The following is a 13,272-nucleotide window of genomic DNA, read 5'->3' on the forward strand; positions in this document are numbered from 1 at the left end:
TGAAAGAGCACTAACAGACAATCTAAGGTCACACCTCAAGGAACTAGAAAAACAAGAACAAACCAAACCCAAACCCAGCAGAATAAAGAGAATAACCAAGATCAAAGCAGAAACAAATGAACTTGAAACAAACAAAAAAAACAAAAGATAAATGAAACAAAAAGCTGGTTCTTTGAAAAGATAAATAAAATTGATAGACCATTAGCAAGATTAACCAAGAAAAGAAGAGAGAAAATCCAAATAAGCTCAATTAGAAACAAAATGGAAGATATTACAACTGACACCACAGAAATACAAAAGGTCATTCAAGGTTACTATGAACACCTTGACGCACATAAACTAGAAAACCTAGAGTAGATAGATAAACTCCTGAAAGGTAAAACCCTGCTAGCTTAATTCAGGTAGAATTAGATACCCTGAACAGACCAACAAGCAGCAAGACTGAAATAATTTAAAAATTGCCAGCAAGAAAAAGTCCAGGACCAGACAGATTTACAGAAGAATTCTACCAGATACTCGAAGAAAAACTGGTACTATTGGCACTATTCTACAAGACAGAGAAAGAGGAAATCCTCCCTAAATCATTCTATGAAGGCAGCATCACCCTAATACCAAAACCAGGAAAGGACATAACCAAAAAATAAAACTATAGACCGATATCCCTGATGAACATAGATGCTAAAATCCTTAACAAAATACTAGCTAACCGAATTCAACAACATATGAAAAAGATAATCCACCACGATTAAGTGGGTTTCATACCAGGGATGCAGGGATGATTTAACATATGCAAGTCAATAAATGTGATACACCACATAAACAGAATTAAAAACAAAAATCACATGATCATCTCAATAGATGCAGAAAAAGTATTCAACAAAATCTAGCACCGCTTTCTGATTAAAATTCTCAGCAAAATTGGTAAAACGGACATACCTCAACATAATAAAAGCCATCTATGACAGACCCACAGCCAACATAATGCTGAATGGGGAAAAGCTGAAAGCATTCCCTCTGAGAACTGGGACAAGATAAGGATGCCCACTCTCTCCACTCCTCTTCAGCACAGTACTAGAAGTCCTAGGCAGAGCAATCAGACAACAGAAAGAAATAAAAGTCATCCAAATAGGTAAAGAAGTCAAACTGTCACTGTTCACTGATGATATGATTGCTTACCTGGAGAATCCTAAAGACTCCTCCAGAAAGCTCCTAGAACTGATAAAAGAATTCAGCAAAGTTTCTGGACACAAAATTAATATACACATATCCATAGCTCTTCTTTACACCAACAGTGACCAAGCTGAGAATCAAATTAAGAACTCAACCCCTTTTACAATAGCTGAAAAACAAACAAACAAACAAACAAAAACTTAGAAATATACCTAACCAACGAGGTGAAAGACCTCTACAAGGAAAACTACAAAACACTGCTGAAAGAAATCATAGATGACACAAATAATGGAACGAATAATGGAAACACATTCCATGCTGATGGGATGGGAATCAACATTGTGAAAATGACCATACTGCCAAAAGCAATCTACAGATTCAATGTAATTCCCATCAAAATACCACTATCATTCTTCACAGAATTAGAAAAAACAATCCTAAACTTCATATGGAACCAAAAAAGACCCCACATAGCCAAAGCAAGAATAAGCAAAAAGAATAAACCTGGAGGCATCACACTACCTGATTTCAAACTATACTATAAGGCCATAGTTACCAAAACAGCATGGTACTGGTATAAAAATAGGCACATAGACCAATGGAACAGAACAGAGAGCCCAGAAATAAAGCCAAATACTTACAGCCAACTGATCTTCGACAAAGCAAACAAAAACATAAAGTGAGGAAAGGACACCCTATTCAACAAATTGTGCTGGGATAATTGGCAAGCCACAAGTAGGAGAATAAAACTGGATCCTCATCTCTCACCTTATATAAAAATCAACTCAAGATGGATCAAGGACTTAAATCTAAGACCTGAAACTATAAAAATTCTAGAAAATAACATTGGAAAACCCCTTCTAGACATTGGCTTAGGCAAGGGTTTCATGACCAAGAACCCAAAAGCAAATGCAATAAAAACAAAGATAAATAGCTGGGACTTAATTAACCTAAAGAGCTTTTTCACGGCAAAAGGAACAGTCAGCAGAGTAAACAGACAACCCACAGAGTGAGAAAAAATCCTCATAATCTATACATCTGACAAAAGATTAATATCCAGAATTTACAATGAACTCAAACAAATTAGCAAGGAAAAACAAAGAAGCCCATCAAAAAGTGGGCTAAGGACATGAATAGACAACTCTCAAAAGAAGATATACAAACGGCCAACAAACATATGAAAAAATGTTCAACATCACTAATGATCAGGGAAATGCAAATCAAAACCACAATGCAATATCATCTTACTCCTGCAAGAATGGCCATAATCAAAACATCATAAAATATTAGATGTTGGTGTGGATGCAATGAACTGGGAACTGCTGGTGGCAATGTAAACTAGTACAACCACTATGGAAAACAGTGTGAAGATTCCTTAAAGAACTAAAAGTAGAACCACCATTTGATCCAGCAATCCCACTACTGGGTATCTACCCAGAGGAAAAGAAGTCATCATACAAAAAAGATATTTGCACATGCATGTTTATAGCAGCACAATTTGCAACTGCAAAAATGTGGAACCAACCCAAATACCCATCAATCAATGAGTGGTTAAAGAAAATGTGATATATATGATGGAATACTATTCAGCCACAAAAAGGAATGAATTAATAGCATTCACAGTGACTTGGATGAGATTGGAGACTATTATTCTAAGTGAAGTAACTCAGGAATAGAAAACCAAACATTGTATGTTCTCACTCATAAGTGGTAGCTAAGGTATGAGGATGCAAAAGCATAAAAATGACACAATGAACTTTGCGGACTCAGGGGGAAAGGGTGTGGGGGATAAAAGACTACAAACTGGGGGCACTGTATACTGCCTGGGTGATGGGTGCACCAAAATCTCACAAATCACCACTATAGAATTTACTCATGTAACCAAACACCACCTGTTCCCCAATAACCTATGGAAATAAAAAAAATTGTTTTTAAAGTAGTGGGATAACATCAGCTTTCCCAGGTAGAATAAGAACTTGATTGTTACATAGAAAGAAAAGAAAAAATATATTTAAATACTGTGTTTAAAAATATACTTTTCATGGAATTTTATAGCAGGCTGGGCTCCTGGTTATCATGTATTCTAACCTTCTGAGTTTATAGATGAGGAAATTAGAGATTGTGACTACAAGGTCTCCTCCTCTGGTAGGAGACCCAGAATTAGAATCCAGGTCTCCTAACTCCCAAGAAGTGCTCAGAATGCCACAATAAACATAAAAATATTTGTATTTACTTCAAGATGAAGGGGGGAAATGCTGCATAAATATTTTCATATCACACACAATTATAAAAAGCCAAGTCATATTTTTAATTTTACATTATTATAAGCATATATGTTACATGTTTGGCTTGCCAATTTTCAGTAGTGACATAGAAAAGAAATCAATTTTATTTATTAATTATTCATGTCATTTTAGAACTAATACTTATTGAGCACTAAATATATAATAAACTATATAACTCCTTACCTTTATGAAGTATACACTCAGGTGGGACAGATAAACACTAAACAAATCAGCAACACAAATTATAATACAGTGCTGCAAAGGGAAAAAAAAAAAAGAGAGGGACGTGATATAGAAAAATGAGGAGGAACTGCCATAGTAGAGTGGCCAGGAAAAGCCGCACTGAAAGGAAAGATGGAGTCAGCCATTTAAGGATGGTGAGGATATGAGAAACGCCATGTACAAAAAGGCCCTGAATTGGAATTTTCAGATATGAGAAACGCCATGTACAAAAAGGCCTTGAATTGGAATTTTCAAATGCTGCCATTTCAAGGAAATCAGTAAAAATAAATCCAATGTATTGAAACATGACAGGTGAGAAAAAGGACCCAAGATGAGGTTGGGGAGAGAACAGGGAGGGCCAGCTCCAGTAGGCCTGTGAGGAACCTGTAGAGTTGGATCTTTATAGATGATAGGGAAGCCATGGAAGTGTTTCAGTCAGTATGTGACATAATCTGATTTTCAAAAAATAAGCCTGGCGGCTCTGTGGAAAATAAATTTATGGTAATAGTGAAGATGAAAATAAGTAAATGAATTAGTTACATATTTTAGAATCAGAAACAATAGAACTTGCTAATAGATTAGATGTGGATTGTGAGGGGAAAGAAGAATGGAAAGATGACTTTCAAGTTGGGGGCTAGAACAGTGAGGTGAATGGTGGTAATGTTTACTGTATTGGTTAAGGAAGCCTGATGGCATTTTCCCAGAAAAATGACATAATCAGAGCTGAACTCTAGAGAATAAACAAGGCAGCACAGCATACCTGTTATAAGGATAAGGACTAGGAATGAGACTAAAACAACAGTTAGGTAGTCATTTGGCTTGTTTGAACTATGATAGCGGCAGAGGAAATGAAAGTGAGAGATATTTGACTTGGCAACTCATTAAGTGTGGAGGATAAAGGAGAGACAAAGCCAAAGATGGCTCAGGTTTCAAGCTTGGATTACCTAGTGGAACCACACAGGGAAAGCAGATGTATGGGAAAAGGTGAGGGATAGAGATAAGTTAGAGACATACAGAACTTGAGGTACCAACAGTTCATCCAGGTGAAGATATCCCATGGGTCAGGGGGATACAGATCTGGAGTCTCAATGATGTCAGAGTTGGAACTAAATAGTGACATTGTCTACAGTGAGGTGATGGTTGAAATCACCAAAGTGGGTGAGATCTCAAGAAAATTATATAAAGAATGAGACAGAACCTTGAAAATACTTGTAAGTTAAGAATTGAAAAAAAGAAGGGAGGCTAAAGAATAAGAAACCACATAGAAAGAAGGAGGAAAATGAGAGTCATGGAGGCAAAAGAAGAGCACAGTTTCAAGAAGGGAGGAAGGGTCAACAGTGTCAGATGGCACAAACAGACCAAAGAGAATGCTGGCAAAGTAAACCTCTCTAGATCTGGTAAAAGGACAGCACTGGCTACCTAGGAGAAAGTATTTTGGGGCTGTGGGTAGGGAGAAGTCAGATTGTAAGTGATTTGACAGTCAAGTGAGAAACAAAGTTCTCTTGCTTAAAGGAGTCACAAGGTATTATAGAAAGAGGACAGGATGATATGACTTTAGCAAGAGAAGTAGTCACTAGAATGTCTGAAATAGAAATAGTATGAAACTTGAAGATGAAAAAGATGAAAGAAGAACATCAGAAATAAAGAGCTGGAAGTCAGTCTGGGAAACAGAATATAGTGGGTGATGCTGGAATTATATGGGAGCAAGGGGAAAAGATGAGGGCACTTGGAATAGATATCCTGGTCTTTATTACCTAAGTAAGAAATGAAGTTATATTCTGTCTATGAGGAACAGTCCTAAGAATTTCCAAAATATAGACAAATATATTGGCTATTATGTGGACCTCCGGGTATTAGAGGTCCTTCATTTAAAATTAGAACCTTCATTTAATTCAGAGAAACCATAATTCCCTTATTATAAACAAACAAACTTAGTTTCAAAGTCATGCATTTAGCTTCTCTCTATCCCATTATCTATGCTAAGGCTCATTTATCTAGAAATTGTGATGATCCAAGTAAAATGCATTGGAAAATAAAAATAATATTTTTATGTGCACTATCTTTAAAGAAATGAATTATGAATATTAAATAAGTACAAATTAAGTAACAACAATTAGTGTAAAATAACATAGAAAAACAAAAAATAGGAAGCCTATTTCCTACTCAAGCACAATTTCTCCTCTGAATTTTACTAATACTTTCTTACGACATATATCACTTTATCACCTTCTACTTTATAACAGTTACTTACTATTCTTTTCAGTAAAAATTAAACATACCAGGATTCATATCTTGGTAATTATTTAGTGTCTATCCCACTTCTCTCTTGTATTTTCAGCCCTCTCCCTTCTCTGCTGATTTTGCAGTGCCTGTCAAAGCCACAAATACAAAGAAACAAGCAAAAGGAAAAGATATATCCAATTATATAAATCATACTGTTTAGTGGATGTTTAGGTTCGGCCTATGAATGCAAATGTGAATGTGTCCCTATAAATGAGTTAAGTGGAGAAGAGGAAATGGTACGGATTCTAGTTGAGAGACTAAAATTGTTTAAAAATAAGTGATTATCAAAGTAAATGGCATAGCTCCTCTCCAGCCTCTAGCTTACAACAGGTACTCAATAAAAGTTGGCTGGCTGGATGAAAATGTTATAGACATTTAACAGGAATAATAAAATAAAAATTAAGACAAGGAAAGAAACAGACTAAGAGTAAATTAAGAAAGGTAACTTATCAAAACTGATCAGTACTTCTCAGAACCAGTTACACATAAAACTCATCTGGAAATTAGAAATGATGAGGGTTGGAATAACATGATTTTCTTAAAAATCTCGCCAGTGATTCTGCTACATGGTCAGGGCTAGGGCTACTTCACTTTAGTGAAAAGAGGAGGCTCATTGACAAGGAAAAACAAGAATGATGTGGTAATGTCAACAGATGGAAATGAGGAAACTCACACTGCAAAAACATAAAGATAAATGAGAAACAAACAAAAATGTTATATCACCCATTGGTTATGTAATACCAAACATGACATGCTCCCTGAAAAACAAAAACTTATGGAGACTGCCTGAAGAAAACTGACAATAGATGGAGTCATTGTTTTCATAATGATATTCTGCATCTCATGAAGATTAGATATGTCACCATTACAGAATACAGTACCTTTAAAAAGTGGGAAACACATGGCCAATAAACACAGAATATAAATTCAAGAATTCAGAATTATAGCCAACTTTTCTTTAACTGCATTTGGAAAATAGTCTGGTGAAGTCTACAGGGAATTACTTTACTCCCTATAATCAGCTTCCTGACTAAAGAAAGCCTCTTTTTAGCCTGAGTTCAGCTGTCCATGACTAAGGGTTAAGGCATCTGAACAATTTTCTCCTCAGAGCACTTTGGAAATTCTGTGGTTTACTGTTTTAACTTTTCTGCAAGCAGTTGGCTCTCAGACCCTAATTCAAGGGGTACCCTAAAATTCCAGATGATACCTTTTTGTCAAAGGCCACATGCGCAGGAACAAAATCCGCAGGTGGGGCTTGTTTAGGTTGGCCATAAGTTAAGACTGGTGCCTTACTGGCCAACTCATCCAGCTCAGTCTGGGACAGCTGGTTGAACTGGAGCCGGTCTCCGCCTATCCCAACTGTTGGACGTCGAACAATTGCATAGCCGTTCCTGTAGCCCAGCGTCTGGCTTCTATGGAAGGCTGTTTTCTGAAGAAGAAAAGAATGTGTCATTAATAACATTAGACAAATATTTGTTAGGTTAAAAAAAAACTTTTAAAAATATAAGTTAAATCTTTGCTTATAAGCATCACAAAACTTACATCAAGAAGCTTACCAACATTAAGGCTGGGCATGGTGGCTCATGCCTATAATCCCAGAACTCTGGGAGGCTGAAGAGGGAGAATCACTTCAGCCCAGGAGTTCGAGACCAGCCTAGGCAACAAGATCCTGTCTCTACACAAACTAAAAAACAAAACAAAACAAAACAAAAAAAATTAGCTGGGTGTGGTGGCTTGTGCCTATTATAGTCCCAGCTACTTGGGAGGCTGAGGCGGAAGGATCACTTGAGCCTGGGAGGTCCAAGCTGCAATAAGCTATGATTGAAACCACTGCACTCCAGCCTGGGCAACAGTGATACCCTGTCTCAAAACAAAACAAAACAAAACAAAAGCTTACCTACATTAAAAGATTCTGTATTTTAAAACACTTGAAGAAGAACAAGGAGCAAAGTAGCCACCTGAGCTTAAAGTAAAATTTAAAGCTGTGCTCTGTAATGCCCAATTTAACTACCAATTCACCTTGCATGAGAGATTAAAAGAGTATCTCATCTACACTCAAGTTTTTCACTAGTCTTCTCATGTTTTTCATCTGATATCTGGTGGCCGTAAAAACTGTAGAACCTAGAAGATATGGTTCCGTGAATTTTATTTTTACATGCAATGAATTTATTTTTACCTGTCCCTCTTGTCACAATGACAGTGATACATTCTTACAACTCTTTGGAAAGCAACTGGATGGTATATTTAAAGTCTTGAACTCAATAATTCTACCCCAACCATTTATTTACGAATATGATCCAGAATTATGAGAAAGAACTATATGCCTGAAGCTGCCCATCACAATGGTAAATGTTGAAGACAATCTAAAAGACAATCACATGAAGACATGAGTAAATGATCGAAAACTCACTCAATGGATTATGGTGCTGTCATTAAAATATTTATTTTAAAGATCATGTGACAACCTGGTGAAAATATTTATGATTTAATAAGCCTGAAAAAGCAACATATAAAATTATATGTGTACTGCAATTATAAGCATGGAAATATGTGCATGAAGAGACTGGTTTGGTCCTCTGTATTATACATTTCTAAATTATGTTGATTTTTTACAATGAACACATTTTTATTTAAAAGATTAAATAAAAAAGAGTAGAAAGGCAAATTAGAGGTTATGTTAATGGTTTCCTTTTTCTGTTGTGAGGATACTTTCAAAATTATATATATATAATATTCAAATATATACATAGATACAATTTAGGATTAATCATAAAAAATATTTTTATGAAAAAAACTTTCTACATCCTAATTGCTTTAGAGCCCAGCCTATCATCTTTCAAGATCTGTACTAACATGAAAGGTACAACAGAATAAACTTCTTTTGCTAAAAGGGTTATAAACTGTGGACATTTGTTTTTAAAGGTCATGTATTCAGAGTCACAAGTCAGTTGACAGGGACTGCTCCAGGTATATAGGAAACATGACATAGAACAAAATGTGCTGAGTTGACATCCTCATTGGGTAATTTATGGAACTTCAAGCTCTTCTTCCACCACCAAAGACAGAAGCAACATCAGTGACTTCAGTTTATTTCTTTGTTTTAGACAAATGTCTCTACCATCATTCAGCCATAACTCACAGACACCCCAGGCAAGGTAACCTCGGCCCTTTCCACCCCTCTTGTCCATTATGGTTCACCTTCTGTGTGTCTTTTTTCTTAAATCGTTTTCCCGCTCCCCTTTAAAAATTTTTTAACTTCTTATCTGCATGTCTTTAGAATTACATTAATACATATTCAGTCCTTCACTGCTGAAGATACACTGATGATGCTTTTCAAATTTCAAATAGGGCAAATTGGTTGACACTTGGCCAGTGTATTTAAAATCTGAAATACGTCCAATGCACAGTTCATCTTACTTGTAATACAGCAATATGTTTTTAGAGCTTTGCACTTCCATCCACACCCCTGTAATTCCCTGTATCAACTCAGCCCTGTCTACACTCAGCAACACCAAAAGCTTAAGTTCATCCTGTATAGGGCAGGCAAGTGCCTACAACATTTTCTAAATTACATAAAACTGAAAAGTCCACTGGAACTAAAAATCTATGATGTTGTGAATTAATGCAGGGATAATTACAGAGATTCAGAATACAAATTCTCTCACCGAACTTTCGATTTCATTCTAAATTTATTCTCCCAAAGAAAATAAATTGACAAAATATTTTATCTTAACTTTTTGAAGCTGGAGAGGAAGGCAAGAGTTTAAAGTATTAAACTAGATAAACATAAACTACTGTTAGCTCATCTGTGATGATCAGTCTACTGAATCTCATTATTGATTTTTCAGCACATACATTTCAGTAGCCCTGTTAGAATTAAAACAAATACAAATAATTTTAAGAGCTAAACTGTAGCAAGAGTTTTAAAAAAAAAAAAGAATCCAAGCTGCTGCTGCTTTTTAAAAAATTTTGTCTAGAAAATGCAAATAAAAACACAAGGTTGGGAGAAGGAGCAAAATAAAATCTAAACAGGAATCTTTTTACAAAAACATTAGAATAAAAAGAATAGGGCCGGGGAAGAATACCAACAGCAACTAATCAATTCTTGAGGGAACTGGAAAGGAATATCTCTTACAAAGCAGGGAAAGACGGTTTGGGAGGAAGGTGAGCAAGTTTTGGGGAAAACCCGCAATGGAGAAAGAAAAGAATGGGGAGAGGATGGGACTAAATTGTGGAAAATGTAGAAAATGGAAAGAAAAGAATGGGGTTGGATGCAAGCATAAAGAAGAAAGGAAAAAGACCTGGCGGAAAGAAGAGGAGCGGAATCGATATACATACAAAACAGGAAATGGAGCTGGAAGTGGGAGAGACTACCGGGTACAGGATTCAGAAGAGGAAGCAGGTGGGGCGGGAATGACGGACCTGTGGGAATGAGGATGAAGGTGTATAGTGGCGGGGGGTTTTAAGGGTGGCGATGTTAGGAGACAGGTTATGATGTGAGAGAATGAGCTAGGGAGAGGGTCCAGAGATGGGTTGGGAGTAGGGTGGGGGAAATAGTGATCTAAAGGGACAAGAGGCAGGGGCTCGGAGGAGCAGGGCCGTAAGAAAGAACGCGGCTAACGGGATGAGAATGAAGGCGCCAACACACTGCCAAGATGGAGTGCGGAAAAAACTAGAGAGGGATGAGGCGGAGGGCAAAGGATCGGAGAGAGAGGATGAGGCTGGCTAGGGAAGAACGGCAGAAGTTCGGCCCAGAATAAAGAACAGGGTCAGGACAGAAGACGTGTTTGGAGAGAAGACAGACTTGAGTGGAGGGGAATGGAGGTGCACTGAGCGGGGAAACCTCCCGGGCTGCTGGAAGGTGGGGACAGGTGGGAGTCTGGCAGATAACTTCTCACCGTAGAGTCCTTAAAGGACGTGCCCGGAAGAAAGGGCAGGCCATGCACGGGATTGGACACCATTGCAGCCAGTACCACCGCCGCCACCTAGGTCCTGCTTCGTCCTCTCCGGTTGCCCAGGCGACAAGCGGCGTTCGCGGGCACCTCCAGGCTCCATGGTAACGCTAAACATCCGGAACTCCCACGAGAGGAGGGCGGGGCCAGGAGACGCAGTCGTCACAGGAGGTTTGCGCTTGCGCCGTCCGCGGGACTCCGCGTTCTCGCGGTAAGGGGGCCGCGGCCTTGGAGCGCGGCTAGTGGGCGTGGTTGTGTCGGCCCCTCCCCTTCCGCTTCGCCCCGCCCCGCTCCCTGAGGATGAGACGTGGGAGCTGTTGGGTGGCGCGGGGAAAGGCGGGTGTAGTGAGGCGGTAGTTCTCGCTGTGAGATCCGGAGTCCGAGCAGTCCCTTAGATGAGTTGCAGATAGGGACGTTCCTTTTCTCCTTCCACCTAGTCCTGGCTGACCTCACTGCGCCCCGCCAACGCTGTGAGCTCAGGCACTCTTTTCTCCCCGCTCTGTCTGCCCCATGTCACACAGAAGTGTAAATGGTCGGTCCGGTTGGCAGTGCTACTAAACTAGATCCATGCTTCTTGTAGGCAGGGGCCGAGGATTACCCATGATTGTGTTTCTGTTGCTCAGGGATGGTCAGTGAACTAATGCAATCATCTCATCCTTAATTCTCCCACTGCCACATTGTATTTTTCCCTTTTTAACTTTTTAAAAATCAATCTTTCTTTCTCTTTCTTTCCTTTCTTTTCTTTCTTTGTTTCCTTCCTTCCTCCTTTCCTTCCCTCTGTCCCTCCTTCCCTCCTTCCTTCCTTCCTTCCTTCCTTCCTTCCTTCCTTCCTTCCTTCCCTACTTCCCTCCTTCCGTAGAGATGGTGTCCCACTATATTGCCCAAGCTGGTCTCGAATTCCTGGGGTCAAGCGATCCGCCCACCTCGCCTCCCAAAGTGCTGGGATTACAGGCGTGAGCCACCGCGCCCAGCTCTCTTTATTCTACCATCAATCTCTTCGGTTAAACACCTTCGTTCTTGTAGGGAAAGCCTTGAATATGTGCTGCAGGGCAGGGTGCACTCTGATAGGTACCTGATTTTTGTTGACTGAAGCGCTGGAGGTTGAAGGGTGGTCACCTCAATCCCTCGTTTGTACCTGCAGCTGCAATGAAAAGATCAGAACCACTAGGAGAAACACAGCTCCTTCAAAGAGAAAAGACTAAGTCTTCGGAAAGAAGCAGATGAGTGAGGTGAAATATTGTCAGCATCATAGGTATAGCCTTTGATGCTTTTTACAAAACTTGCTTAAATTATTTTTTCTTAAAAGAAACGTAATCCTATTCCTGAAACATTTTTGCTGGGGGCGGGGGCGGGGGGAAGAAAGCTATCCATTATTGCTGAGGAGCTTAAAAGTAAAAAGTAATCAAAACTCAGGTGCCGAGAGATTTGGATTCATTAGGTCTGACGTGGAGGCCAGGAATCTGATTTTTGTAACAGGCGTTTGTGACAAGCCATTTTAGGAACATGATAGAGTAATAAGCCAGACACAGAAGGCATATCTCAGTGTCACAGGTGGTTTACTGCCAATACAGACAGCCGCTTTACTTTTATTGCTGCTTGTCAGAGCAAATCCCCCTGTTGGGTTTCACTAATTTGTGTGACGCTCAGGAGGCCCAGGACATGAATGCACTAAGTGGCACCTGAGGCAGTTATTGATGCCTGCTTACCATACCCTGCCCAGAGAGTTTCTTTCCTAACTCTTCTCCCCTTACTACGTCTGTTTCCTGTTCCTGTCCTTTTTTAAACCTTTTTTTCTTTTTCTGTAAGTACATTACCTTAATGCAGCAGTTTAATACATTTTTTAAAAACTTCAATGAAGTTTCTTTGCCTTTGGTGCTTTTTACAAAACTTGCTTAAATTATTTTTTTTAAAAGAAATGTAATCACATTCCTCAAACATTGATTAGCACTGTGGAAGTTACTGAAAACTTTTAAAGTACCTGTCCGTTGTATTATACCTTAGACACCAACCGAGGTTGGATGCCAGTCACTGGAGGAATATGTCAAGATGGCAAGTTTGCTGGGCGCGGTGGCTCACGCCTGTAATCCCAGCGCTTTGGGAGGCTGAGGAGGGTGGATCGCCTGAGGTCCGGAGTTTGAGACCAGCCTGGACAACATAGTGAAACCCCACCTCTACTAAAAATACAAAATTAGCTGGGCGTGAGGGCGCATGCCTGTAATCCCAGCTACTTGGGAGGCTGAGGCACGAGAATCGCTTGAATCTGGGAGGCAGAGGTTGCAGTGAGCCGAGATCGCGCCATTGCACTCCAGCCTGGGCAACAAGAGCAAAACTCCGTCTCAAAAAAAGAAAAAAAAAAAGAT

The 13,272-nt window shown here is 39.2% G+C and overlaps 1 protein-coding gene across 3 annotated transcripts in view; it reads right to left on the bottom strand.

The window, feature by feature from the left end:
* EFHC1 (EF-hand domain containing 1) overlaps positions 1-11,624 on the bottom strand; it is a 74,248-nt gene extending 62,624 nt beyond the window's left edge. The window contains exons 1-2 of one of the 3 annotated variants that reach the window (XM_030804274.1): positions 10,859-11,624; positions 7,168-7,389 (exon numbers count right to left, since the gene is read on the bottom strand). In XM_030804274.1, coding sequence (XP_030660134.1) covers positions 7,168-7,389; positions 10,859-10,921 — 285 coding nt within the window. In that variant the 5' untranslated portion in view covers positions 10,922-11,624. Of the gene's footprint in view, positions 1-5,956; positions 6,005-7,167; positions 7,390-10,858 lie in introns of those variants that run through there. The other 2 variants (XM_003254153.4, XM_030804275.1) reach the window with 2 other exon arrangements.
* Positions 11,625-13,272: the final 1,648 nt, after the last annotated feature.

This window comes from Nomascus leucogenys, chromosome 22a (genome assembly GCF_006542625.1).
Source record: "Nomascus leucogenys isolate Asia chromosome 22a, Asia_NLE_v1, whole genome shotgun sequence".
Taxonomy (NCBI): domain Eukaryota; kingdom Metazoa; phylum Chordata; class Mammalia; order Primates; family Hylobatidae; genus Nomascus; species Nomascus leucogenys.